General features: G+C 49.4%; 10 protein-coding genes across 10 annotated transcripts; 4 read left to right on the top strand and 6 right to left on the bottom strand.

Annotated features, from left to right (window-relative positions):
• Positions 1-1697: 1697 nt before the first annotated feature.
• On the top strand, positions 1698-2847 carry EI90DRAFT_3119630 (uncharacterized protein; the record flags this gene model as incomplete). The annotated part of the gene is made up of 3 exons (XM_039063225.1): positions 1698-1770; positions 1836-2704; positions 2776-2847. 3 exons carry the CDS (start codon positions 1698-1700, stop codon positions 2845-2847), a joined length of 1014 nt encoding a protein of 337 aa, XP_038919151.1.
• An 89-nt stretch (positions 2848-2936) lies between these two features.
• Positions 2937-5158, bottom strand: EI90DRAFT_161422 (uncharacterized protein). The gene is made up of 5 exons (XM_039051965.1): positions 4578-5158; positions 4243-4512; positions 4119-4176; positions 3418-4065; positions 2937-3360 (listed from the first exon to the last, which is right to left on the bottom strand). The coding sequence occupies exons 1-5, from the start codon at positions 4904-4906 to the stop codon at positions 3145-3147; spliced, it is 1521 nt and encodes a 506-aa protein (XP_038919150.1). The 5' UTR covers positions 4907-5158; the 3' UTR covers positions 2937-3144.
• Positions 5046-5690, bottom strand: EI90DRAFT_161700 (uncharacterized protein). The gene is made up of 2 exons (XM_039051968.1): positions 5165-5690; positions 5046-5089 (listed from the first exon to the last, which is right to left on the bottom strand). The coding sequence occupies exon 1, from the start codon at positions 5579-5581 to the stop codon at positions 5261-5263; it is 321 nt and encodes a 106-aa protein (XP_038919149.1). The 5' UTR covers positions 5582-5690; the 3' UTR covers positions 5046-5089; positions 5165-5260.
• A 110-nt stretch (positions 5691-5800) lies between these two features.
• Positions 5801-7498, bottom strand: EI90DRAFT_3119628 (uncharacterized protein; the record flags this gene model as incomplete). The annotated part of the gene is made up of 3 exons (XM_039063224.1): positions 5801-7271; positions 7325-7420; positions 7476-7498. The coding sequence occupies 3 exons, from the start codon at positions 7496-7498 to the stop codon at positions 5801-5803; spliced, it is 1590 nt and encodes a 529-aa protein (XP_038919148.1).
• A 482-nt stretch (positions 7499-7980) lies between these two features.
• EI90DRAFT_3045362 (mitochondrial carrier domain-containing protein) lies at positions 7981-9879 on the bottom strand. The gene is made up of 13 exons (XM_039059399.1): positions 9679-9879; positions 9470-9628; positions 9403-9414; positions 9328-9352; positions 9184-9270; positions 9092-9115; positions 8993-9036; positions 8789-8935; positions 8625-8738; positions 8545-8571; positions 8362-8494; positions 8280-8310; positions 7981-8211 (listed from the first exon to the last, which is right to left on the bottom strand). The coding sequence occupies exons 1-13, from the start codon at positions 9760-9762 to the stop codon at positions 8115-8117; spliced, it is 984 nt and encodes a 327-aa protein (XP_038919147.1). The 5' UTR covers positions 9763-9879; the 3' UTR covers positions 7981-8114.
• A 53-nt stretch (positions 9880-9932) lies between these two features.
• On the bottom strand, positions 9933-11549 carry EI90DRAFT_3152536 (uncharacterized protein). Its single transcript, XM_039065799.1, has 2 exons — positions 10211-11549; positions 9933-10156 (listed from the first exon to the last, which is right to left on the bottom strand). Exons 1-2 carry the CDS (start codon positions 11326-11328, stop codon positions 9988-9990), a joined length of 1287 nt encoding a protein of 428 aa, XP_038919146.1. The 5' UTR covers positions 11329-11549; the 3' UTR covers positions 9933-9987.
• A 167-nt stretch (positions 11550-11716) lies between these two features.
• On the top strand, positions 11717-13244 carry EI90DRAFT_3144664 (MaoC like domain-containing protein; the record flags this gene model as incomplete). Its single annotated transcript, XM_039065176.1, has 8 exons — positions 11717-11773; positions 11832-11910; positions 12154-12238; positions 12360-12448; positions 12506-12576; positions 12629-12815; positions 12877-13038; positions 13096-13244. The coding sequence occupies 8 exons, from the start codon at positions 11717-11719 to the stop codon at positions 13242-13244; spliced, it is 879 nt and encodes a 292-aa protein (XP_038919145.1).
• EI90DRAFT_160109 (SecY subunit domain-containing protein) lies at positions 13228-15510 on the top strand. The gene is made up of 7 exons (XM_039051952.1): positions 13228-13381; positions 13502-13569; positions 13628-13907; positions 13981-14603; positions 14658-14873; positions 14968-15139; positions 15198-15510. Exons 1-7 carry the CDS (start codon positions 13372-13374, stop codon positions 15263-15265), a joined length of 1437 nt encoding a protein of 478 aa, XP_038919144.1. The 5' UTR covers positions 13228-13371; the 3' UTR covers positions 15266-15510.
• A 1252-nt stretch (positions 15511-16762) lies between these two features.
• On the top strand, positions 16763-17912 carry EI90DRAFT_2911826 (velvet factor-domain-containing protein; the record flags this gene model as incomplete). Its single annotated transcript, XM_039054434.1, has 6 exons — positions 16763-16833; positions 16888-16929; positions 16985-17313; positions 17377-17524; positions 17588-17665; positions 17729-17912. 6 exons carry the CDS (start codon positions 16763-16765, stop codon positions 17910-17912), a joined length of 852 nt encoding a protein of 283 aa, XP_038919143.1.
• A 1997-nt stretch (positions 17913-19909) lies between these two features.
• EI90DRAFT_3152533 (uncharacterized protein) lies at positions 19910-22175 on the bottom strand. Its single transcript, XM_039065798.1, has 5 exons — positions 21631-22175; positions 21278-21571; positions 20729-21219; positions 20264-20665; positions 19910-20209 (listed from the first exon to the last, which is right to left on the bottom strand). The coding sequence occupies exons 1-4, from the start codon at positions 22128-22130 to the stop codon at positions 20295-20297; spliced, it is 1656 nt and encodes a 551-aa protein (XP_038919142.1). The 5' UTR covers positions 22131-22175; the 3' UTR covers positions 19910-20209; positions 20264-20294.
• Between the last annotated feature and the right edge of the window lie 115 nt (positions 22176-22290).

Here is a 22290-nt window from a genome sequence, read left to right as displayed (position 1 = left end):
CTAAGTTTCAACGGAAACCGCAATCAAACGCTCATGCGTGCCCTCCCACCGCGCTTTTCGGTGTTTGAGTGCCAAATTCCTGAGCAGTGACTCTGTGATCATAGCTCCCCGAGGGCGCGATTGTTGGCTAGCAGAACTCATCACTGTCCGGCCCTCCCATTGCGTGGAAATAACCTTGCATGAGAACCTCCTTTGTGATTAAATTTCGCTGCCGGGGCATTCCCAGACTAAAACCGATATTCTTCCCATGCACGATCTCAAGGAATCCAGGCCAATTGCGGCTGAATTGGCATTCAGGCGGCCACTCGTAATACCAGGGTCAGTTGTAGGGGTGGCCAATTGTGTTTGTTGCGCTGTCTTGTCATGACGGTGCCCATTCCCTCGTGGCCACTCGTTCGTGCGGATTTGAACAACATTTCATAATGGTATCCGCTGCAAAGCATCTTCTCCGTGTAGGCCCAGACCCCTTAGCCCTGTTTTCCATCAACCACATTCGCCGCAAGGTTGCTCTGCGCTCAGCATCTCCGCCGTAGTTCTGCATCGTTTCCGCGAGGGTCCCAGTTCGCATTAGCCTCGGGATGCCATAAAACCAACCACCCGCATCCTCGTTCCGCAAGAGTGATATGGTGATCAACTGGAATGCATGAAAATACAACCCACTGGTCACTGTTCAGTTTCATTCCCCTGCAGGCCCTTTGCATCGCCCGTCTAGGATCGCGGCCTCAACCCAAGGTGCCCACAGAGACATTGACCATATAAAAATCTTACTTGACCTGTTGTCCAGGGTCTCTTTCTAAAAGCGGTGCGCTTGCGTGACTAGAAACTAGTCTTATCTTGCGATATTAAGATTAATGGTCTAGATGATGCTATCGTTTCTGTATCGCGTCAGTTACTTATTCTGCATAGCGTTTTTTAAATCACGCTTCAGCGCCCCGCGTTGATTACTCTGCTGTACCCTTCGCGGACGAGCTTGTGCTACTGGTACGATGGTCTCGAACGGTTCAAAAGCACCGCCGAGCTCTCAACCTATGTACCCGTGCTGATGGCATATGTGACGTCGCGGGTTCCCGCGACTCGCACGGGTTCCGGTTGGAGTGCTGATCAAGGCTCGACTCAGGAAGTGACCCATTTATCCGAGCCCCCAGCCATCATCTCCGCCCAACAAAAATAGGAGTGCATACCCCTTGACAGGTCATTAATTCCAGGCTCACCATCTTACCCGTGTCCAAGAGCACAAATAATTAGACAATGATGAGAACCGTGCATTTGTCTCATTGGGTTCCAGGTGTGCATTCGCCCAGAAGTCGGGCCTGATGTTTACACGTCACTTTAATCCGGATTCGTAAGTACACCTCTCATGAAAAGCTGTTGTATGACTTGTAAATAATGAGTCACCGCCCGCTGCCGGCTGCAATACCAGCACCTTCCCAGCGAAGACTTTAGTGACGACTGAGCGCGATTTCAGTAGTATTGTAACACCACGGCGTCGAACTCTCCGCAGCAATTAATCATACCGAAGTATATTAGCAACACTGCACATACACTCTCACAAGTCAGAAGCCTCTCAGAAGTCCTCTGACCATGTCGTTTCGCACACATTTGACGACTTTGTTGGGTGAGAGGCATCAAATATAGATGATATTCGTTCAGAACCTCATGATCTGGAAGGGATTCGCACACCCATCGTTGGGGCTGCGATGGCGAAGGCTAGTGGTGGAGCTTTGGCTGCCCAAATTACTCTAGGTGGTGGTTTCGGTTTCATCTCCACTGGTGAGCTCTGTTAACTATTTTCGATAATGCCTGTCTACATGCCAATGATTATCCGAATATCGTAGGCTATCAAAATGTCGAGTTTGCCGAAAAAGAAATCGAAATTGCTCGGTCACTTTTATCTTCCAGTCAGTTCAACAACTCGATTTCAACTCGTCTCCCGATCGGCGTAGGGTTTTTCGGATGGGAGCTTGAACAACGCCCAGAGGCTGTCCAGGTCTTGGAATACGTACTTCGGCGACGAGATATTCGAGCTTTGTGGTTATCCTGCGGCAGAGACCTCCCTCGCTGGATCAAAACGATTCGAGAGGCAGACAGTAATGAAAGAACCCTTATATTCGTTCAAGTCAACACAACCCCCGAGGCTATTGAATCGTATACGTGCTGGGACATTGACGTGCTGGTTGTACAAGGGAATGAAGCCGGAGGTCATGGTCTCGGCATTGCGCCTCCACTGGTGACACTACTACCTTCAATTCTAGCCGCAGTAGAACCTCTTCGCCCTCTAGTACATGGGCCGCTACCAATTCTCGGTGCAGGCGGGATCGCAACGGGCTCTCAGGTTGCTGCCATTCTCACCCTCGGGGCGTCAGGAGCAGTCATCGGTACCAGCCTGACCGTTTCCCCAGAATCTTTGATCCCAGAGAGTAAGAAGGAAACACTTCTCAATGTTGCTCGTAACTTCAGGATTGACGACAATCCTACAATCCGATCCCCAATCTTCGATGACCTAATGGGAGTCGCGGACAAGTGGCCAGATGGTATTACGGGGCGCGGCCTACGAATGAAAGCCATGTTAGATGACGAGGTATCTGGAATATCAATGGGGGCGAGAAGGGAGAGATATGAGGCCGGGAAGGGGAGCGGAGGAACCCATGAGATCATATGGTCTGGCACGAGCATCGGACTGCGCACAGAACCCTCATTCGCTGCTGTGAGTGTCTTGAAATCATTTGAAGGTTGTGGACCGACTTACCGGGCGAGCGCTGACCGATTGATTTCAAGGATCTGATCCGCGAGCTCCATGAAGAGGCCATCAGATCCATAAAAGAAGCCAGTGGGCTTCTTGCAGACTAGGTGATTATCTAATGCGGGCTTTATAAGCAAAGAACTACATGATAACGTTATGTCATCGCTGCGCTACTTCTCACGCTTCTGATGTGGCCGCGGAACAGATCGCAGATCCCGAACACGCTGTGCGCCACTCTGGATCAAATCGTCGCCGCCGGAAGACTGCCATCAGGAAGGTGTTATTAAGGCTCAAACGTACGAAATGTACAGGGTATAATGAATGACGATGCGCCTTATCCCAGTTTCCAAAGTTGTCGATGGCCGCTGAGAAAAAAGTCCTTCCAAACAATGCCAGTATGAAAGTCATAGGCCGGGCTTGGGAGGGTTCCTGTAAAGGCGATCGAACGGTTGACAGTCCAATCCTATTGACCGTTGTTGTGCGATAAGAAGGTCAATACTCGAGCGACACACGCAGTTTTCGGACCACGAAGGTCTCGAACCCTTTTCGAAAGGTGGAAGGGGGGCAACATCGATTTCAGAATAGCAGGGGACAAGAAGAGACTCTAGATGGCAATGGCACTGGGGGTGGAGGGTTGTTAGTGAAACAAAGACCCAACAGTGGTATACGGTCCTCACTGATGATATCGTGATTGGTCGTTTGACAGTCAACTGCCGATGCCCAGCAGGGGGAGGATCCGAATCGTCCTTGTTTACTATCGATTCAAATAGAACCTCAAACGAAAGCTCATGAGCGACCTGTATTGGAGTGTCACTTTCAGCAATCGTTGACGGACTTAATGATTCTTCCAATGGAAGGCGCGCGACGTGATGGAAGTTGTAGGAACCACTCTGAGGCACTCTAGCTAACGGTGATGATGACGTGCATCGACTTTCACGACACATATCCATCTGAATTTGAGGATAGAGTTCAGTGCTTGCCAATGACATGGCGCCAAACATTATCGCCATTCGGTTCAAAGCTGAAGTCATGGCGGAGTCCCCTTGATTTTCGCAAACCCCTCGCGTCCTGGAACCGACCTTAGTGGAAGGAAGGGCTCGCACGGAGTCAGGCGCGGCTTCTTGACTCTGGAAGATGCGGACTCGGGTGTCTAAGTGCTGCGCGGGTTTTTGCCTGAATGTTGGGGAAACAAGTGTGTGTTTCACGTTGAGATATGCAGCGACTGAGTGGATTTGGAGTTCTCGAGGTGGACACGCCAGATGGAACGTGAACTCTAGGACACCCCCAACAGTCAAGTGTTGCGACCGTGCGGTGACGGCATATGGCTACAACAATACAGGTGTCAGCAACCCCCAAGACGGACAGAACACACGCGTACGCCAAGTTCAGGATGATAGTTCTCAACGATGATGTCAGTTTTTTGTGTTTCTCCTTCACTACAGTAATCCTATGTCAGCCATGGGGTGCGCATCCTGTGAGCGAACTAATGAAAAGCGACTCACGACACAGGGTTAGCTATTAGTGAAACAAGCCTCGAGGCCGTCAGATCGCCCCGTAACAAACCATCCGCTTTTGCGACCGCGATGAGTCGATGGGAAATACGGCCATGCCGGCAGTTCTCTCGTGGAGCGGAAGTAGAGGGGACTGGAAGCGCAAATGGGAAGTCGTGGGCTCCCTTTCCCAAAGAGATCTTCCCGTCTTTCTCGTCCAGTAGCACCACCTCGGACTCTGTGTGGGCACCAGACTCAAAGTTGTGCGTCCAACGGGCACTTCTCACGTTAGCCCACGTTAGCCCACGTTAGCCAAGAGTTATTACACCAACGAAGCAGCGACGTACTCTTCTTCTGGGTAAAAGATCTCATAAAACCGGACTAACTTCAATCTTATCCATTTGAATCTTCGCTTTCTCGTAAGTTTTAGAGAAAACGTTCCACTCAGCATAGGGGAAACAGTTGTTGCACGAAGCGTAGTGAGTAGAAGGTCCGCAGGATGCAGGAAGATAGTGTCATCGACAAGGTCGATAGTTGCAGTAGAAGTGGGAATTAGCATAATGCGGGGAAGATATAATGATGTGAGGGCAAACGGGCATGAATGAAGAACGTTTCGCCTCCCCTTATAAGGGACTCCCACCGAATGCGACATGTCGCACAGCTTTCCTTTTGACATGCAGAACAACGCCACGCTGATGGGCCACAATTGAAATCCGTGGAACCCAGAACCCTGTCGGAACACGAAGTTCTTCCTGTGTGCCCACGATGACCATTTAGGATTAAATATAATTGATTGCGTTCCATGGTACAGGCGAGACGGCAACAGCCTCAAGGATTTGTGAGTGCTTTGAAGAGAAGTCTCGAGCCGTGCGGAAGCCGTGATGAATCAATGATCAGTCGATCGAGAACGGGATGGCCGTCGATTTATTCTCACGGAAGTTGGTTAGGCTGTGTCGGGGAAATGCCTTTCCGAGGGGCAAAAAATGGCATTCTCGACATCAGGAAATCGGGGATTGATTCACCCGCGGGGTCAAATATCTGAGGTTAGCCAGAGATGCTTTCGGAGGTAGCGAAAGAATGGCGTGGCGATGACCCCATGCAACAGACGCCGAAGCCTCTTTCGAGCGACCCGGTAAATTAATGCACTACGAGGAGATGGGTAAGCTAGGTGGTAACGCTGAAGAAACGGGGAGCAGCTAGCGAACAAAGTGAGGCTACAAAGGCCAGGAAGGAGCCGAAAAATGCATAACGAAGCTAGATCGATTACCAAGTTAACGATCAATGACGGGAGTTTATACTGCTCCCCTTGTCGAATTCTGCGCCTGGAACACGAGGAGCATGAGGAGCTCATGTCAGAAGATACACCGCTCGAACGTGCATTCGGCAACGAGCCTGCCCGGGCCCACCAATGCGTGAAATCTCCACGCAAATTCCTGGATATATTCTCTACTGGAACATAACCGTGCACAACACAAAATGTACATAAACCAATTCAGAACACAAGGTCGGATACGATGGCAACTTCAGGGCGCCGCGGGACAGTACCGGCACGAACTGATAATGTTCAGACCTAAATTGGTCTGAACCTGTAAGGCACTGAATCGTCAACATGACTCAGTTCCACTTGTCCGGGGAAATCTCGCTGTAATGAGGCGTAGGGCTCTCCGACGGGTGACCGCATCCATGTTTCATCGTTTAATTGAACCTTCATTAATGGCACGGAGGCATCTCCACTGCTTGATCTGCTCCTGATTAATGAGCCCAACGCTAGGCACACTTGAACCGCGTCAGGGCTTTCAGTTGCGTCCAGTAAGTACAGGAAACGAAGTTTTGGGGGATCAAAAGATTGAGAGATGAGCTCCATCAAAAGTGATATCAGGGTGCGAACCAGCGGCCCCACTCCGCATCCAAATTCCTCGACAGTGGGGTGAGCGGCTAGGAATGATACCATGGCTTCAGGGGTAAACGCACGTGTAGACAGCCACAGTGTTTGGAGGAGTGGGAACCTTTGAGAGGAGCCGAGGGCGGTTTCTGCCCATCCAGTGTTCGAGGACCGCGACGCAACGCAAAGATATCGTAGGTTCGGGAACTGCATCCGCCACAAAACGCTTCGCGCCTCATCACTGGTTGCGGGAAAATCAATGTCGAGGATTTCAAGGCTCTGAGACGTGAACAGAGGAAGAGGTGCAGTAAATGGATCGTCATCGCCCAAACGTTGCTTCCAGCGCAAGTTTTTGAGATTTGGACATCTGGCTACTAACTCCACTACATCCCGTGTAGGCCGCCCAGCGTAGTGATCCAATGCCAGGGTGGTGAGCCTCGATACAATTCCATCATCCCACTGGATCGGGAAAGGTGCTCCAAGGATATCCAAACGCAGTGCCTCCGGAGACGTTTTCGTATGGTCGTAAAGGGCTACCGATTCGGTAGAAGTTTGTGAGTCATCTTCATCTGGCGCACGTATCCCTCCCTCCCAGGCAAATTCCCGCAGATGAGGCATCGAATGATTTATCGGGAATGTTATTCGAACAACCGAGAAATCTTGTATCACAAATTTGAGCATGACACACCGCTCAAAGTACGGTGCGAGGGAGTCGATCCAACGCTCGAGGCGTGCAGGGCCCCATTGAATGAAGGAGTTGTCCAGCTCAATTATTAGACGCAAGTGCGCTGCGACAGAACGCTCCAAACACGTGTGCATAAATGGATTGAATTCTCCAGCCTTGATATGTATATGTGTCCAAAGGGAGGGAGTGTGCAGTGCGACCTCTCTCCAATGATGACAGGTCGATGAAATAGTCTGGAGTGTCGCATGTTCCCCTTTAGCTTCCATGACGCTTCCTGAGCAGGCCCATGCAAAGATATCCGAAAGCAATGCATCTGGTATTCGACAGTAAGGAGAGGAGGCATTGGCCACGCGGTTCAATCCACAACGTGCGAGAGCAAGCTCGCGATTCAATGCCGCCAGGGTGCTTTCTACCGCAGAGACCTCAGAGGAAAGTTGGTATATTTTTGAGTCCCACTGCGACCGCACGGTCTTTCTTAACATGAATCCGAGTCAGAGAGGTCATAGAATAAACCATACCTCACTTACGCAGAAGATTTGATTCGTTCGACAAGTTGCTGAGAGGACTCTGAGCTTCTCTCAATGCGGGCTTGCAGCGCAGCAAATAAGTTCAGCCTGGTATTTCTGGCGAGCAAACGACTCAGTACTAACATTAACACGCGGCATCGCTCCAGCTCACTGCTCGTTCGAATCAAGATCCATTCTGTCACGCTCCACACTTGAACAATAGCTATGTAAATCTTGTCACGCAAGTCACAGCAAGACAACGGAAACAAAGTGACCTTTTAATTTCTGACAAAGCGCTCTGCATGTCGTAAAAAGACTTCTTACTAGCGAATTGTGTGCAGTCAATAATGACTAAAGCTCAGCTTCACTTTAGTAAACTAAAATTTGACAATGTACATACTATGTAAGTCGCAAGCAGCTATCTACATGAGCTGTTAGTAAGAGTCATAACAATCAATCAAAATATCGCTCTCGACCCAGCCCCAACTGAGGGAGGCTTTGAGCGAACAGAATGCGTGACATTTGTGTTAGAACGTTGAGGTTCAAGCGCGTAAGGCGCGGCGATTGAACGAAGAAAATGAAAAAAAAAATTTTTTGGTCACACGACCTTAGTGGCCGAAAGCCACTAGCACTCTAAAGACCCGAAGCAGCCGTTGAATTTCCAACAATTTCTATATCTCATTACCGCAACAGCTATGTAACATCGGTAGTAACAATGAAATGGAGAACAACCGTCGGCTGCCCTAAATGTTTAGTCTCATTTACCGATGAAGAATCAATCCTGTGCTTGGATCCTAGATAAAGGAGTAATTCACCGCGTAGATATCGCTGGCGCAGGGTTGGAGATGCGAATCTTCTTGTACGCGTTCAATATGATCTCGTTAGCCGTAAGGGTCACTATCGTATGTCTGGAGGAAACCCCCGTGCATCAGGATCAGCACGATACCAGACAGACGGGATACATGAGTCAACGCACGGTGATATCCGCAGGAAGTGAGCTACAGATCCTGCAGTCCCATATATGAGCGCTGGACGATCAGGTCATTTGATGTACGAACCTTTGTACCATCCAAATATACCTTCCGCCCGTAATGTTTTCCATAAACAATCTAACGGGCTCTTATAGAGTAGCCCCACAGTCCTCCCATCAGGGAGCCGCTCAGTTGGTTGGTTATACATTCGTGTTAATGTCTTATACATACGCTCAGTGCACCGCCGACTCCGCCCCAAGTTGCACTTACCGTATCCCCGGGCTGCATGACTATGCACTATCGAAGAATGAGATTGAATGCCCCTATGTCTGGGAATGCTAATCACGCACCACGCACACACCTGAAAAAGCGCTGCTGACAAGGAAAGTCCATGTGCTATCAGGTCGCATCAACTCATACTCGGAAAGCTTGCTCTTAGCATATGTATAGCTGGGGAGTTGCACCTTCAGCTGTGATCAGCGACCCCAAGGGTTTCGTAGCAAGAAGGTCGTACAGAAGATCCCATTCCGGTCCGCAAAATGGCGGCATCCATACCTCTAAGGTACCCTTTCAAGCCTTCGGCCTTATATATTTGTTGAAGAGCATCAAATGAAGATTTGTAATACCGTTGTGTTCCCACAGGCAGAGTTGGGGAATACGCCTAAAGGATGGAAATGCCTCAGAAAGAAATCGTGACCCTACATTCGGATGAGCGTGCCTGCATTCGTGCCTTAACTAAGAACAATGGGTTTCCCAACATCGCTAACAGTGAAATAGTGAATGAGGTATAGCCGAATAGGGATTGACCATACCGTACCTCCGATGACACCACTCACAGCTCCTAATGTACGACGGAGAACACGTGTCGCTTAAGCAAGTCATCGTTTTGGTTGGGTCTTTCCAACTCACCCGCTGTCAGAGCTGGGGCCGCCAATGCTTCGGAAGGGGCTGCGCCGACTGCTCTATTGAACACTACTCGCAGCGGCTCATAGAATCCTGGTTATTGAAATGTTCAATCCCTCATCATGCTATTTCAGTTTAATAAGAACAAACCTAGACGCGACCCATTTAGTAACATCTGCAATGGGGATAAGCGATCGGGGCAAAAGAAGGAAGTAATAAGCTCACCTGGTATGCATACTAACGATCAAGTGAGCACTCGCAAATAGCATCAATGTATAATAAGCAAGCTCACTGCCGGTATTAGGCCACGCTGTATCCCCCTTATTCCCTCCAATTTCCATGTCCTCTTGAAGACATCTAGTGGCCCAGAATACACATTGCCACCCTTGCGTAGCTCCGCATCAAGTTGGAGGCGTGTTTTCGTGACTTCAGCGGGATTCGACACGGTGACCTTCACGAACGGAACTGAGATTGCGTACAGACATTGTGTGGGAAGCTTACAGCTGCACAACCGGCGAGACCGCCACATACAAATGTCTCGAGTTGAGACAACGGACGAGGTTTGGTTTGGAGTGCAGTACCCATCGTTGGATTCGAGTTATCGTTGTCAAAATTTTATGGATGTTCAGCGTCCCTCTCAGTAGCAGAGGCACTATGCTAGAAACGGGGCTTCTCGCAAGAGCGACAGGGGTAGGGATCTTCAGTGTAATTACACTGGAAGTTCAAGGCCAATTAAGCCCGGTGGCTGTCCATCACAGTTTTTTCCGAATAAATTGAGTTCCGAAATAAGTATGACATTGACAGCATGTACTAGCTCTGACGTTTCTCCTTACCCCGTGGTCGTTGTTTGACCACCATTGTGTTCCCCTTCGGCCCTGGCCTTCTAGTTCTTTTCCCCTTCGTTAACCAACCCCAAACCGAACGAGGATGTGAATTACCCTTCGACTTCCCTCTGCCACCACCTTGAGGATGGTCAATGCTAGAGAAGAATAGGTCAGAAACGTTATGGTAGCAATTAACAGTTATAACGTACGCATTCATCGCAACACCACGGACGCTTGGCCTCCATCCGAGGTTCCTCGCTCGCCCCGCCTTCCCCAAGCTTCTATCCTTCCAATTGGGATTGCTAACTCTTCCAACAGTCGCGCAGCATTCGTGTGGGACTTTGCGAATTTCCCCGCTCTGCAGCTGGACTTGAGTATACGATGCCTTTCCTGACACGTAGTCTTCGTGTGCAACCACTGTGCCAAACGAACCCGCAGAACGAACGAGTATGCCTTCCCCATCTGGTCGTAATGAGATGCAGTGAATGAGGGTCCCAGTAGGGATGAGGCGGAGAGGAAGGACGTTTCCAGGTCTGATAGTTGTAGCACGTAGTACGCCCAATGACAGGGATTGAGTTGCATCAGATTGGACGCTGGAGTGTGAACCTTCAGCTTCTTGGGGAAGTTTTGAGGCCGATTTTGATTCCACAGCAGGTAGCTGTGAGGGTACAGAAGCCGTGGTGCGTGTCAATCTACCCTGTACATGCCGTCTGCACTCCAAGCCGAGCTTGGAAATATTAGGTAGCGGTCGCTCTCTGCGTCCAACCCACAGAGGATCCATGAATCCCTGTATGAGGCCGTCGGGGATTCCCTCACGATAACTCGTTACTGTATCTCCTGCCCTCAAACCTTCACAGGCGAGAATGTAACTGTATGGTTGCTCTGCATTGGGATCTCGATGTTTAATGAGAGCGATATGCGCACTTCGTCCTGGATCAAATTCTATGCGAATAACATCTTGAACCCCCGGCTCCACTCTCGTAAAATCTATAATTCGTATGCGGCGCTTGTGGCCACCTCCTCGGTGTCGCACAGTAATACGGCCTTGATTATTTCGTCCACCTTTCTTCCTCTTTGCTATCGTCAAAAGGCCTATCGGAGGCCCTGTGTATAGATGCTCTGATATAGGCCGGCGGAGGTGTCGCAATCCCGGAGTGACCGGCTTGTACGTTTTAAACTGTGAAGCATTTTCAGACAGAGCATCCAGGAATGAGGGTTGATCAAATTTAGATGCTCGATTGGAGGCTGTGGCGGGTAAACTGGTAAATATGTTCCGTCTACATTGCAGAAACGGTCCTATGGCACGCAATGAGACGCGAGGCAGCATGTGTATCTCCTTTCACTGTTCAGGGCCTGAGATTGGGTTGGTCGGTTACACCCGGTCGCTAAGATCTCATTTCAAACACAAGCGCCCACCTTGGCGTGTGACATGCGGTGACTTCCGTTCCCTCCTCAGGCTTGTTCAATCCCTACAAGCGGAATTCAAACGATAATCCCAGCTGGTACGTCTCCCTAGGTAACGTCTCCTTCAGTATCCGCAGTTTAGGGGTCCTTCTTTCGCATCCCTTGCACATGTTCCCGGCCCAAAATTGGTGCCGGGTTGCACGAGTTTTCGGGCTTCGTGGGAGCCGTTTGCCGGCTTTCTCAACTCCCCCAACTTTTTGTTCTTCGACTACTGCCCGGACCAGTGTCTTTAGAACACCAAATTTTTAGGCATGTCTGATAAGTACGACCTTTCTCAAGCGGTTGGGGCAGAATTGCCAAGCGTCAACGTATAAGCCTAGTTTCTCGCTCCTCATACTTCAAAACTGAGCTTGCTCCGCAAACCAGGTTGCTTGGACTACTCGTGACTTGCTCTTATACGCTCTAGGCATTGGCGCTACCAGATTCGACCGCAATATCACTTACGGTACGCTTTGATGCTTTAGACATCTTTGCACTACCTCCGCTGATCAACGGTGCCGCTAGAACTCGGCAAGCCTCATCTGCTTGAGAGTCAAGGCTGAGTTTCTCAAGATATCATCTTCTAGATAAGGACTTTGCGCCATTCCCTACTTTTCCCGTAGTTCTAAACTTCAAAGGTGTGCTTTGTTGGACCTAGTGCAGCGGGTTGAGTGAAACTTACTACTTAGCCGGCTTCGTTCAATTACAGGGGACAGCGCAGATGTCATCGATTTCAATGCAAATACCCTCAAAGAGGACAAGGGTATCCCTGGTTTGCCGAAATTTGATCCCAGGTAATTGACTCCTCATTGTTCAACTCCTCAGCTGACTATGCCCTACAGTCGTATCGTATGTTGGAGATCCTTGCGTTTGGTAGAAATAATTTGGACGCAACATCACTTAGGTTCACGGAAGTCAATATGTCGAAGTTCTGAGAGATATCCCCGTGAAGTCCGGACAAGGATGGAAAATCAAGAAGCGAATTGTTGGTGTCCATGAGAACAGTACGCGGAGAATGCTACCACTGTTTCCTTTTGTCTCCTAACAGCCTCACTACGCAGAGTCTGGCATTGTCGTGGACAATGAACTCGTTCTGGTTGACGGTAATGGAACTCCGTACACCCGCTTGTTGGTGAGTAACTCCTTTCTCATTAGACGCGATTCGCCAGCGTGACGGGTTGTAGTCATCCACTTTTAACCTTGGAGCCAAAGCTAATGGCGTCAAATTTGACAAAAATATTGCCCCAACACCGACGCCATCCAGGTCTGTCCCGAAGGGGGTACATCCATCAGCGACATTCCGGGATTATATCGCGGACAATCAGGCAATTTTGTATCGACTGAGTGGGGACTATAATCCTTTACACATTGGTATGTCCTTCAAAAGAGGGTCGTCGTATGATATGCAGCTCAACGAATACAACTCCTGAAGACCCTGCCATTGGCGCGCGTGGAGGATTCATGGGAATCATCCTGCATGGCTTGGCATCTTATGGAATTGTGGCTCGGGGCCTCATCGCAAGCCTGGTAGATGGAAACCCACGTGCTTTGAGGGCACTCTTTGTCCGCTTCAGTAGCCCCGTCAAGCCAGGTGGTAAGTGTGATCCCGTTCTCCCGTTCTCTGCCTCTTATGCATAGAATTACGATGCAGACACGTTGGAGACCAAGGTGTGGGAATTAGGTTCAGGACCAGATGAAACAACGGAGTATGTCTTCACAACCACCAATCTAACTACAGGGAAGCCTTGCCTCAGTAACGGCCTCGCCTACATTAAAAAGTCTCCCAGGAGTAAGTTGTAACTCTATTGCTGGTGTCTGCGCAATGTCTATAATTTGCACAATTTTGAATTCAATGTTTGCTTCCGGACCTGGAACGTACGTGGCAAGTAAATTTGAGCCACATTCTTGACACACTCCTTCGTTGACCATGAGCGGCTGTGAGTTTTCATCCCTTTTCTGCAATTTCGAGACAGTACTGTGAAATGAGCTCGTCTTCTACCTGAATTCAACCTGCTGCCACCAACACGCTGTGAATTGTGACATTGACAGAATTTCAGTCAGGTTCTTGAATTTGGTTCGGCCTTTCCTTCCATTCCTCCCCGAAGTTTCTTCTCCCGAACGTAAAGTGAGTGTTCGGATGTCAGGAAGTGTGTCTACCTAGTTGCTTAACTCGAGATGTGAAGGTCCCGTTCACCCAAAAAATATCATGGACCGCTGTCACTCTCCTCATCTTCTTGGTGTGCAGTCAAGTCCCACTATACGGCATCATGTCATCCGATTCGTCTGATCCCCTATACTGGATGCGTGTTATCCTTGCTTCGAACCGAGGCACTCTCATGGAGCTTGGCATCAGTCCTATCATTACTTCTGGAATGATTATGCAACTTCTTGCTGGAGCAAGTCTCATCGACGTCGATTTCAGCTTGAAAGAGGATCGCGCACTCTTCGGTGCTGCCCAAAAATGTGAGGGCAACTTATTGGTCCTGGAGCGCGGCGACCTCATATGCTCACCCTTTCACTTCTTGCACATTTAAAGTGTTTGCACTTGTGATTTCTCTCGGACAAGCTACCGTCTATGTCCTTACAGGATTGTACGGCCAGCCACGCGAGCTTGGTGCCGGCGTTTGCCTCCTCTTAATCTTGCAGCTGGTTTTTGCTGCTCTCCTCGTCATTCTCCTTGACGAGCTTCTGCAGAAAGGCTATGGCCTTGGTTCTGGCATCTCGCTTTTCATTGCCACCAATATTTGCGAATCAATAATTTGGAAAGCTTTCAGTCCCACCACCGTGAACACCGGCCGTGGTCCAGAGTTCGAAGGCGCGATTATCGCTCTTTTCCATCTTTTGTTCAGTTGGAATGACAAATCTCGTGCGCTTAAGGAGGCATTCTGGAGGGATAGGCTCCCCAACATTTCCAACTTGATTGCCACTGTTATTGTGTTTGCTCTGGTTATTTATCTCCAAGGTTTCCGTGTGGAGATCCCCGTCAAGAGTAACCGATTCCGTGGGCAGCGCGGGGCATATCCGATCAAACTCTTCTACACCAGCAATATGCCCATTATGCTTCAGAGCGCTCTGACGAGCAATATTTTCATCGTTAGTCAAATGTTGTATAATCGTTTCCCCGATAATATCTTCGTCCGACTCCTCGGCGTTTGGGAGGTAAGCAACGCACACCACATGTAGCCGAACTATCGCCCTAACGTGCATCGGCAGCCAATCGAGGAATCCGCTCAACTAGCTGCCAAGTCTGGTATTGCGTACTATTTGTCGCCACCTCATTCTCTCAAAGAATTTATCGTCGACCCTATTCACTCTACTTTATACATTGTATTCATGGTTTTGGCATGCGCCATGTTCTCCAAGACTTGGATTGAAGTATCTGGTTCCGGACCCCGCGATGTTGCTAAGCAACTGAAGGAGCAACAAATGGTATGCGTCGTCTTTACCCACAGTTTGGCTCCTCCCGCCCTTCCTCGGGCATCATTATCACCAATTGATACGAACTGAGATTCTCATTGATCAGGTCATGGCGGGTCATCGTGAAGGAAGCGTGTACAAGGAACTGAAGCATATCATTCCTACTGCTGCTTTCTCTGGAGGGGCGATTCTTGGTCTTCTCAGCGTCGCAGCGGACCTCATGGGTGCCATCGGAAGCGGAACTGGAATTTTGATGGCAGTTACGATCATTTACAGCTGTGAGTATTGGAACAAGGGCAGCCTTCTTTATGATATCAGTACTCACCGTATCTGCAGACTGGGAAATTGGTATGCGGGAATCTCAAGGTCCTGAAGTGGCAGCGTTTGGGGAGCTTTTGGGCTAAGACAGCCATGTCGCCGAGTTCAGAATATGGGCTGTTGTTGAGTCGAGGCCCATGTAGTCGTTTGCCCCGCCTTGGTTATTCTTCCATTGATCGGTCGTGCATCATATTAATCATATTCGGCACAGGGTTCAAGTTCAATAGCTATCGATCACTTTGCAACTGAGGCATTGGTTTTCAGTGACAAGTATCATCTATGTTCACCCTAGGCTTGGGGGATCATATAGATGTGTTCTTGATTGATGGGGCATAATGATATAAGCCCTTATGAGCATGTATGAAGATAGAGTGGCGGGATTGACCACCGCGAGCCAGACACAAGCGAGAACGTGCGTTATAAATTGTTGAGATAAGGTAAACGTTGATATGATATGCGCCGGTTATTTTGATCCTGAAAATTACTAGGATGGCGGATATCAGCGTGATACAGGGAGTTCCCGATAAGTGAGGGCAAAAGTTCTGCCGCTGGTTGTAGCGACCACACGCTCCTGCAAGCATTAGTGTCGGCGTTATGGACTGGAATGGTAGGATCGTCAATGTTCGATGGCGGCCGTCATCAGAACTCCATGCCCCGGCCCTGAGAGGAATCACCGAATCATTGATGGGACCATTGCTCTATTAGTCACATGCATACGGTGTAGGCCCGCCTTTCTTTTGGTCTGGGGTCAATACTATCAGGTATCCTACACTGCCCAGTTCATGAAGGCGCGCGTATTACCAAATTCAGGTACAGATCTTGCACGTTTCGGGCTATTCCGCGCACCGGGATCTATTCAGATCAGCATCGACTTGGACACACCCTCACAGCGGTACTTTCCACTATTTTGGTTGTACTACCTCATTGCATTGAAGACATTTTGATGGCCATGCGCGGCAAAAGATCCGAACCGTTGTTTCATCAGCCCATGCGACATACAAGAAACGGTTTGACGGCATGGCAGCCTCCGTCCATGGGCTGAGCCAAAGAAAGATGGCAAAGTTAGGATGAGAAGCGAACCATTAATGCTGAACACAGGTTTATTCTAGGTGCGCACTAGTATGTGACACAGTGGAGCGTTGCAGCTGCGAAACGTGCTGAGGAAGTCTGCAGGAGTGGGCAGCGATGAGACTGCCATAATAGGAACAACCATGGCGGAATCTTTTCGCCGATCAGTCCGTGAGGCATTTGCTTGTGTGTACAAATAACACACCGTAGCTTTGTACTTGGACTTGGGAAAATGATATGGCATCAAGCCAATTTATGACACCAATCTTGCCGAGCTAATTCCTACTTCCTACCAACACAAGGCACGATTTCTCCAGCGTCAGGACCGTCCTCTCCGCTCTTATTGCATTCTACTTTTGGCCGCGTCAATGCAACGGCCTCCACCACCCCTCCCATAACTTTTGGTGGATCGAAATAGTTTCTTTATATACATATAACCTATATCATCAAATTTCCTCCCACTCTTTACATAGTTCATGTCGTTCGCGATGCGACTCGTGCCCCCCTCCCCGCGCATGCAGGACGAAACTTGTGTAGGAAGGTTCGTCCGTTATGATTGCGGGCCTCTCGCGGGTCGCGTTATCAGGTACGCGCCCACGCATTGATCTATCGGGACTTTAACGCTGATGGTGTCCCGTAGAGCAGAGCTGCACGAGTTCCAGAAACCGGATATGGGGAGAAAGTCTGTCGTCCTCATGTTCTCCATCCCAATTCGGTGCTTATTCCTCTTTCCAAAGATTTGCGAAACGTGACAGACGCCCCCTCGACCCGCCTCCTGTAATTCGCCTTAGAATGTTTGAGCTGCTAAATCCAGGATTGCCGTCTGAGCAGGAAGCTGAGTTGCCAGCTGAGTACGCGGACACATACACTCCAATTCCGTTCGATATCGCAGCGCTCACTATATCATCCAGCGATATCGATGTATCGGGTTTAATTGCACACATAGACTTATTTCCTGTCCCCCCTCCTACTGAAGGTCAGCCCGCACCTTCGTTCCCTCCACCCCCAGTTTCCGTGGACTTGGGTTTCCTTGGTCCATCTGCATTAAGCCCTCGACCATCCTCACGTCATTCAGAGCCCCATCTTGGAATACCCACCACTCCTGCCACGCCCTCATCCCCAATACCAGCTACTGGCTCAGTGTTTGGTTCATCGTTCGTGCATGCAGTGCATATGGATTGGAGAGGTGAACCCGTCATTTTCTTCGTTTTCTCCGATGTTAGTGTAAGACAAGAGGGGTACTTCTGCCTGAGATATCGCTTCTTTGACTTGTTTAGGTAAGTGTGTCCTGAGACCCCAGGTGCTTGTCACACCGCATTATGTATTGATATCCTTAGTAGTCGAACTGCGGGATCCAGCGACGTTCCCATTGCAGCAGAATTGTATAGCGGAGGATTCGTTGTGCATTCAACAAAAGAGTTAGTCCTCGTATTGACTATTTTACATCAGGGTGGCTTAATCCAGCTTACCAATCTCACCAGTTTTCCGGGTCTTCAGCCATCCACACCTCTCACGAAGCATCTTTCGAGGTGGGGCGTCCGGGTGAACCTACGCGAGGGCGACCGGAGGCGAGCGGCTGGCGACTCAAGCGATGATGATGATTCGCGGGACCGCTCGGCTAACAGCAGAAAAACACTAAAAAACGCACGGCCCCCAACCAGATAAGGCCAACCTAATGGCATAAGCTTCACTGGCTTGCGACACCCATGACTGACCGTAATCGTCGTTTTCATGGCTTCCTGATAATCGTCCGGTAGCCCGTTCCCGTGGGACTTGCTTTTGATCATGCTTGAAAAAATCTCCCATAGAATCTCAGTTCATAGGCTCGGAGCTAGCGATTTCCTTCCGCAGTTGGCCTTCTAGCGTTCATTGTGCGCGCTCCCCCAAAAAAGACTGGGCGTTCCCGACTAATGCTCATATTAGAGTATTTCCTATAGCACGCGTCAACCCCTCCTATTCAGAGCTGTACCGATCCCGTGCGGTTTTGATGCATGAGTCGACATTGTTTCAGCAGCTTCCTCCTTGTATTTTGTTGTGCTTTCAATAGTTGTCTTGATGACACGGTTTTGCAGGCAGTGTAACCAATGAGAACCCCCCTGTGAGTCTTCTCACAGGTCATTAATTCTAAATCAGTTCGTATACAGTTGTCTGCACCCAAATTCTGGGAAAGTGCACAACTGACTTGGTTTTCTATGCATGAAACCCCCTGCAAAGTCGTTCAAAGATTTGGTTTTTCTCAAACTCTCAGAAAATCGGCAAGATAAGCGCCACGGTTCCACGGATGTCTCATGAAGCCGTGACTGATAACGGACTGAGTGGAAAATTTGATGTTGCATATATCACACTTCGGGTCCCAGCAGTTATATTTCAGTCGCGTAATTTCAGTCACAAATTCGATCAGAATTCCAGAACTGTACTCTGATAGGCACCTTCATCCCCCTGACTCGGCGTCGTGTCGTGCAGTGCCGTTTGACCGCGTACGATAAGAATTCTTCTCATCACTTTGATGTGACTACATTGCGGCACCAACTTGATGGCAGATCTTATGTTGTCTCGCACTCACTCTTATGTATGTTTCACTCAGTTCTCTATAAAGCGTCTAATCCTCTTTGTCCCGCGTTTTTGTACTTTTGAGATGATGATGTCTTCTTGATCGTGCCTAAAGTTCGTGCAGCATCTGGAGAACGAATCACGATCGCGAGCCCATGATCCGCGTTTCACTCTTTGGCGCCCCTAACCTGTATGGATAAAGTTTCGATAGAAAGTGAAAGTGATCCCAATGACTTGTGGGGAACACGATCGGGTGGTGGAACAACGTCTTACTCAGGACCCACCCCAATCGAAGGGACATTTAAGGCATAACTCACTCTGCGGAACTGGCTAGACTCTCAGTCAATTTCTCTGGACCGTTTCCCTTCCACACTGCGGCGCATTGAGGAGACATCTTCTAGCTACGAACAGTACATCACGGAAGGGACTTGAAACTTTTGTACTGCTAGAATTAAACAATCTGGCTGGATACTACGTTTTTATGTATGTTTTTAATGGCTCGTTGAAGATGCATGAACTGAATACTGATGGACTGGTTATTGGTGAAACGTGGCTCCTGTAGCTGGCTTTTACTCGAGAGCAATCCATCAGTGTCTTCTGATACTGGGCATTTGAGCAATCCAGTAGCACGCGGTAGGTAATATAATGTCTGTGAAAGTACAGGCGGCTCATGACCACTATTACCATTTCATTGATCGGATCCTCTCGCTCATCGGGCCCAAGTTAGAAAACCTAATAGCCGCTCAACTTGCACAACTGGTAGAATAAATCTTATACTTGGTTCCTTGTACTGACCGTGGTTTTCCAGACTTGAGAGGCCTTTTCGCTCTGTTCCCCCTGGCATAGGTGTCTGGATTGCCTTGTTGATACTCCCCTTTGTTCTGCGCACCGAGGTTGGAGACGTCCATTCAACGTTCCCCCTTTTTCCCGAGATGCACGCGCCCAAAGGCACTTATCCATTAACGAATGGGAAAGAAGCTTCCGGTTGGTAGGTAATGGCCTAACTAAGCGGCGAAAGGAGGCAAGTTGCACACCCGCACTTCCCTAATCCCCGAGGGAACAAAGAAAATCACTGAGGCTGATGGGTGACGAATGCAGAATTCCAGCATCTGAACGCATAAACACCTCAAGATTTTGATTCATTGTCAACTAGTTTCGTGAAGTCCGCGCCAGGATGTACATCATATGTAACATGGAGTGATCTTTTGGCCCAACTAAGCTCAAGATCTAGCGATCCGATCCCAATGTGCAGGGCGGAGGCACTCACGGTTGATGCACTGGAGTTCTGGCCGTCTCGCAGTTTGGGCTTGTTGGACCGGGGCGATAATCATATGATTTAGAATGTTCCCGTCTTTGGTCGGCTTCACCCTTCTGGCAGGGCCTGATATAACAAATACAACTCTCTTTGTGGGCTATTTCACGCTTTCAGTTGCTCCACTTATCTCAGACGCGGAAGAACTACTCACGGATCATTCCTCTTACGTCGGTTAAATGTTATCATTGCTCACCGACTGGATTCTCGAGTATTGGAACACGCTCCCGCCTCATGTCTTCCTCATGCATGCTGAGAGGTGGGGTCCGCGAGCGGAAGCAATCGAGAAGGTCTGGCGAGTCTAGGGCGAGCAATGGGTCGGACGAAACGTCAAGCTGACCGCTCGCTCCCAGAGAAGGCGCCCTTGACATACCCCGAACGCTCTGGAATACATATGATGAGCCCGACACTAGTTCTCGTGCTTGAACAGGATTGGAGGGCAAAGATTGTGTGTCGCGCGAACGACGCCCACTAACAGGGGTTTGTGGTACAAGGACTACACGGGTAGGATGGTTGCCAAGAGGGCGATTGCCGGCGACTGCGTTATCAGTGTGTACTGCCGTAAGATGTTATTCATGAGATGGCTAGGATAATCCATTCAGGTTGAGATACTGCTCACCATATTCAGGACCGGAGCCCTCACGGGAGACATTCCCTTTGTGGTTCCCAATCAAGGAGTGAGATGATGCCCTGTCCGATGACTGGCGATATTGTCGTGCATCTTTTGCGGTGTGATGAAGGTTGTTCAGCATTACCCCCTCTCGATGAACGTGGGGCTGCAGCTGCACGGATGCACTTCGACGCATGGATACTTCCTTTTTTATCTGTTTACTTGTGTCTGGTCGATGGATAACGAGATTGCGTGGTTTCACGTCAATCACCGATTCCGCAATCACAGAATGGCTACGACTGCGGCTCCTTGGGCATGCTGCCTCTTTTCCAACACGCGCATCCTCGACTTCAACTTGCAACCCGTCCTGCAAAGCATTGGCATATGATGACGAAGAGAGGGCTGGCGAGGGAGAACGGGAGAGTGATCGGGGCACATCTTCCGTCGGGAAACACTTCCGCCGGAAAGATTCATAAAGAGATGATAATACTCCCGAAAACCTTGGAGGTATGGCTTGTTCAGGTCACATCCTCCGGACATGTGCAGAAATAAACTTACTCGGGCCGAACAATACCTTCGCAAAACTCTTGGAGCCAGTCTTGGCCCATATCTTTGATGTCACCTTGAAAGCTGTCCCCAATTGGTTGCCTGGGAGTTGTGACAAATTCTGTTTCGCGCCAAATGCTCAGGCGATCAGTGAGGATATCAAGAACATCCTCCATAGGGGCGTCAGATCTGTGTCCTTTCGTGAGATTCCTCTTGTGTTTTCTTTTCCTCTTACGTTCAGCTGCAGATGGCGGAGGTGATGGTAAAGAGAGGACCAAGAAGTGCAACAAGACCTGGATTAGAGTTCTATTGGGAAGGAGGTCACATTTGCAAACGAAAACGAACACACTCCCTGTTTCGCTTACTCGCGCCGTTCGATACGATGGAGCCATCGTTTTACCCATGCACCTTCGTCTTCCCCTTCCCGCCGTCGTGCGTGTGTGATCGCAAAACAAATAAGGGATTCCTCTACCCCAATTTCCTCTTCCCATGAGGATTTTAGTAGTTTGGGAACTTCTACGCGGTACTTTGTTGCAATGTCTTGTGCAGAAAGCAATAGAGGTGACAGAATGGTACGCAAGGGGTGCTCCGCGGTTACATCATCAGAGGTCGTGGGGCCACGCGTCTCTACGCGTCGTAGAGCAGGTACAAGCCTCGATATCGAATGGATCTCCTCTGGGAGCCATAGTGTCTCATAATACACGCGTAACACGAAGTCCGTTGGCGCGCATTCTGATAGTGACTCAAAGAATGGGTAGGTCGAGGCTATTGGGAAACTGGCGATAGATTGATCTGCCCATGAAGCTGCGCAATCTATTGCTAGAGTATAGGGCATACAAGCAAGAACAGGCTCCAGAGTCGTCATCTTAAGCCAGCTGCAGCAGGCAGTGGCCGCACGCCATTGAACCGGCGAATTCCGCCATTCGCCCATTGAGCGAAGCTTGCAACTGCAATGTGCCAAGGCAGTGCAATGATCAGGTATCATGTGCAGTAAGTTCTATACGCGATGAGATGCTAATGCAGCT

This window comes from Cantharellus anzutake (genome assembly GCF_015039405.1).
Source record: "Cantharellus anzutake strain C23 chromosome Unknown EI90scaffold_11, whole genome shotgun sequence".
In the NCBI taxonomy this organism is placed as follows: domain Eukaryota; kingdom Fungi; phylum Basidiomycota; class Agaricomycetes; order Cantharellales; family Hydnaceae; genus Cantharellus; species Cantharellus anzutake.
The sequence above is the reverse complement of the archived record's forward strand: the minus strand, read 5'-3'. Positions and strand labels throughout refer to the sequence as shown.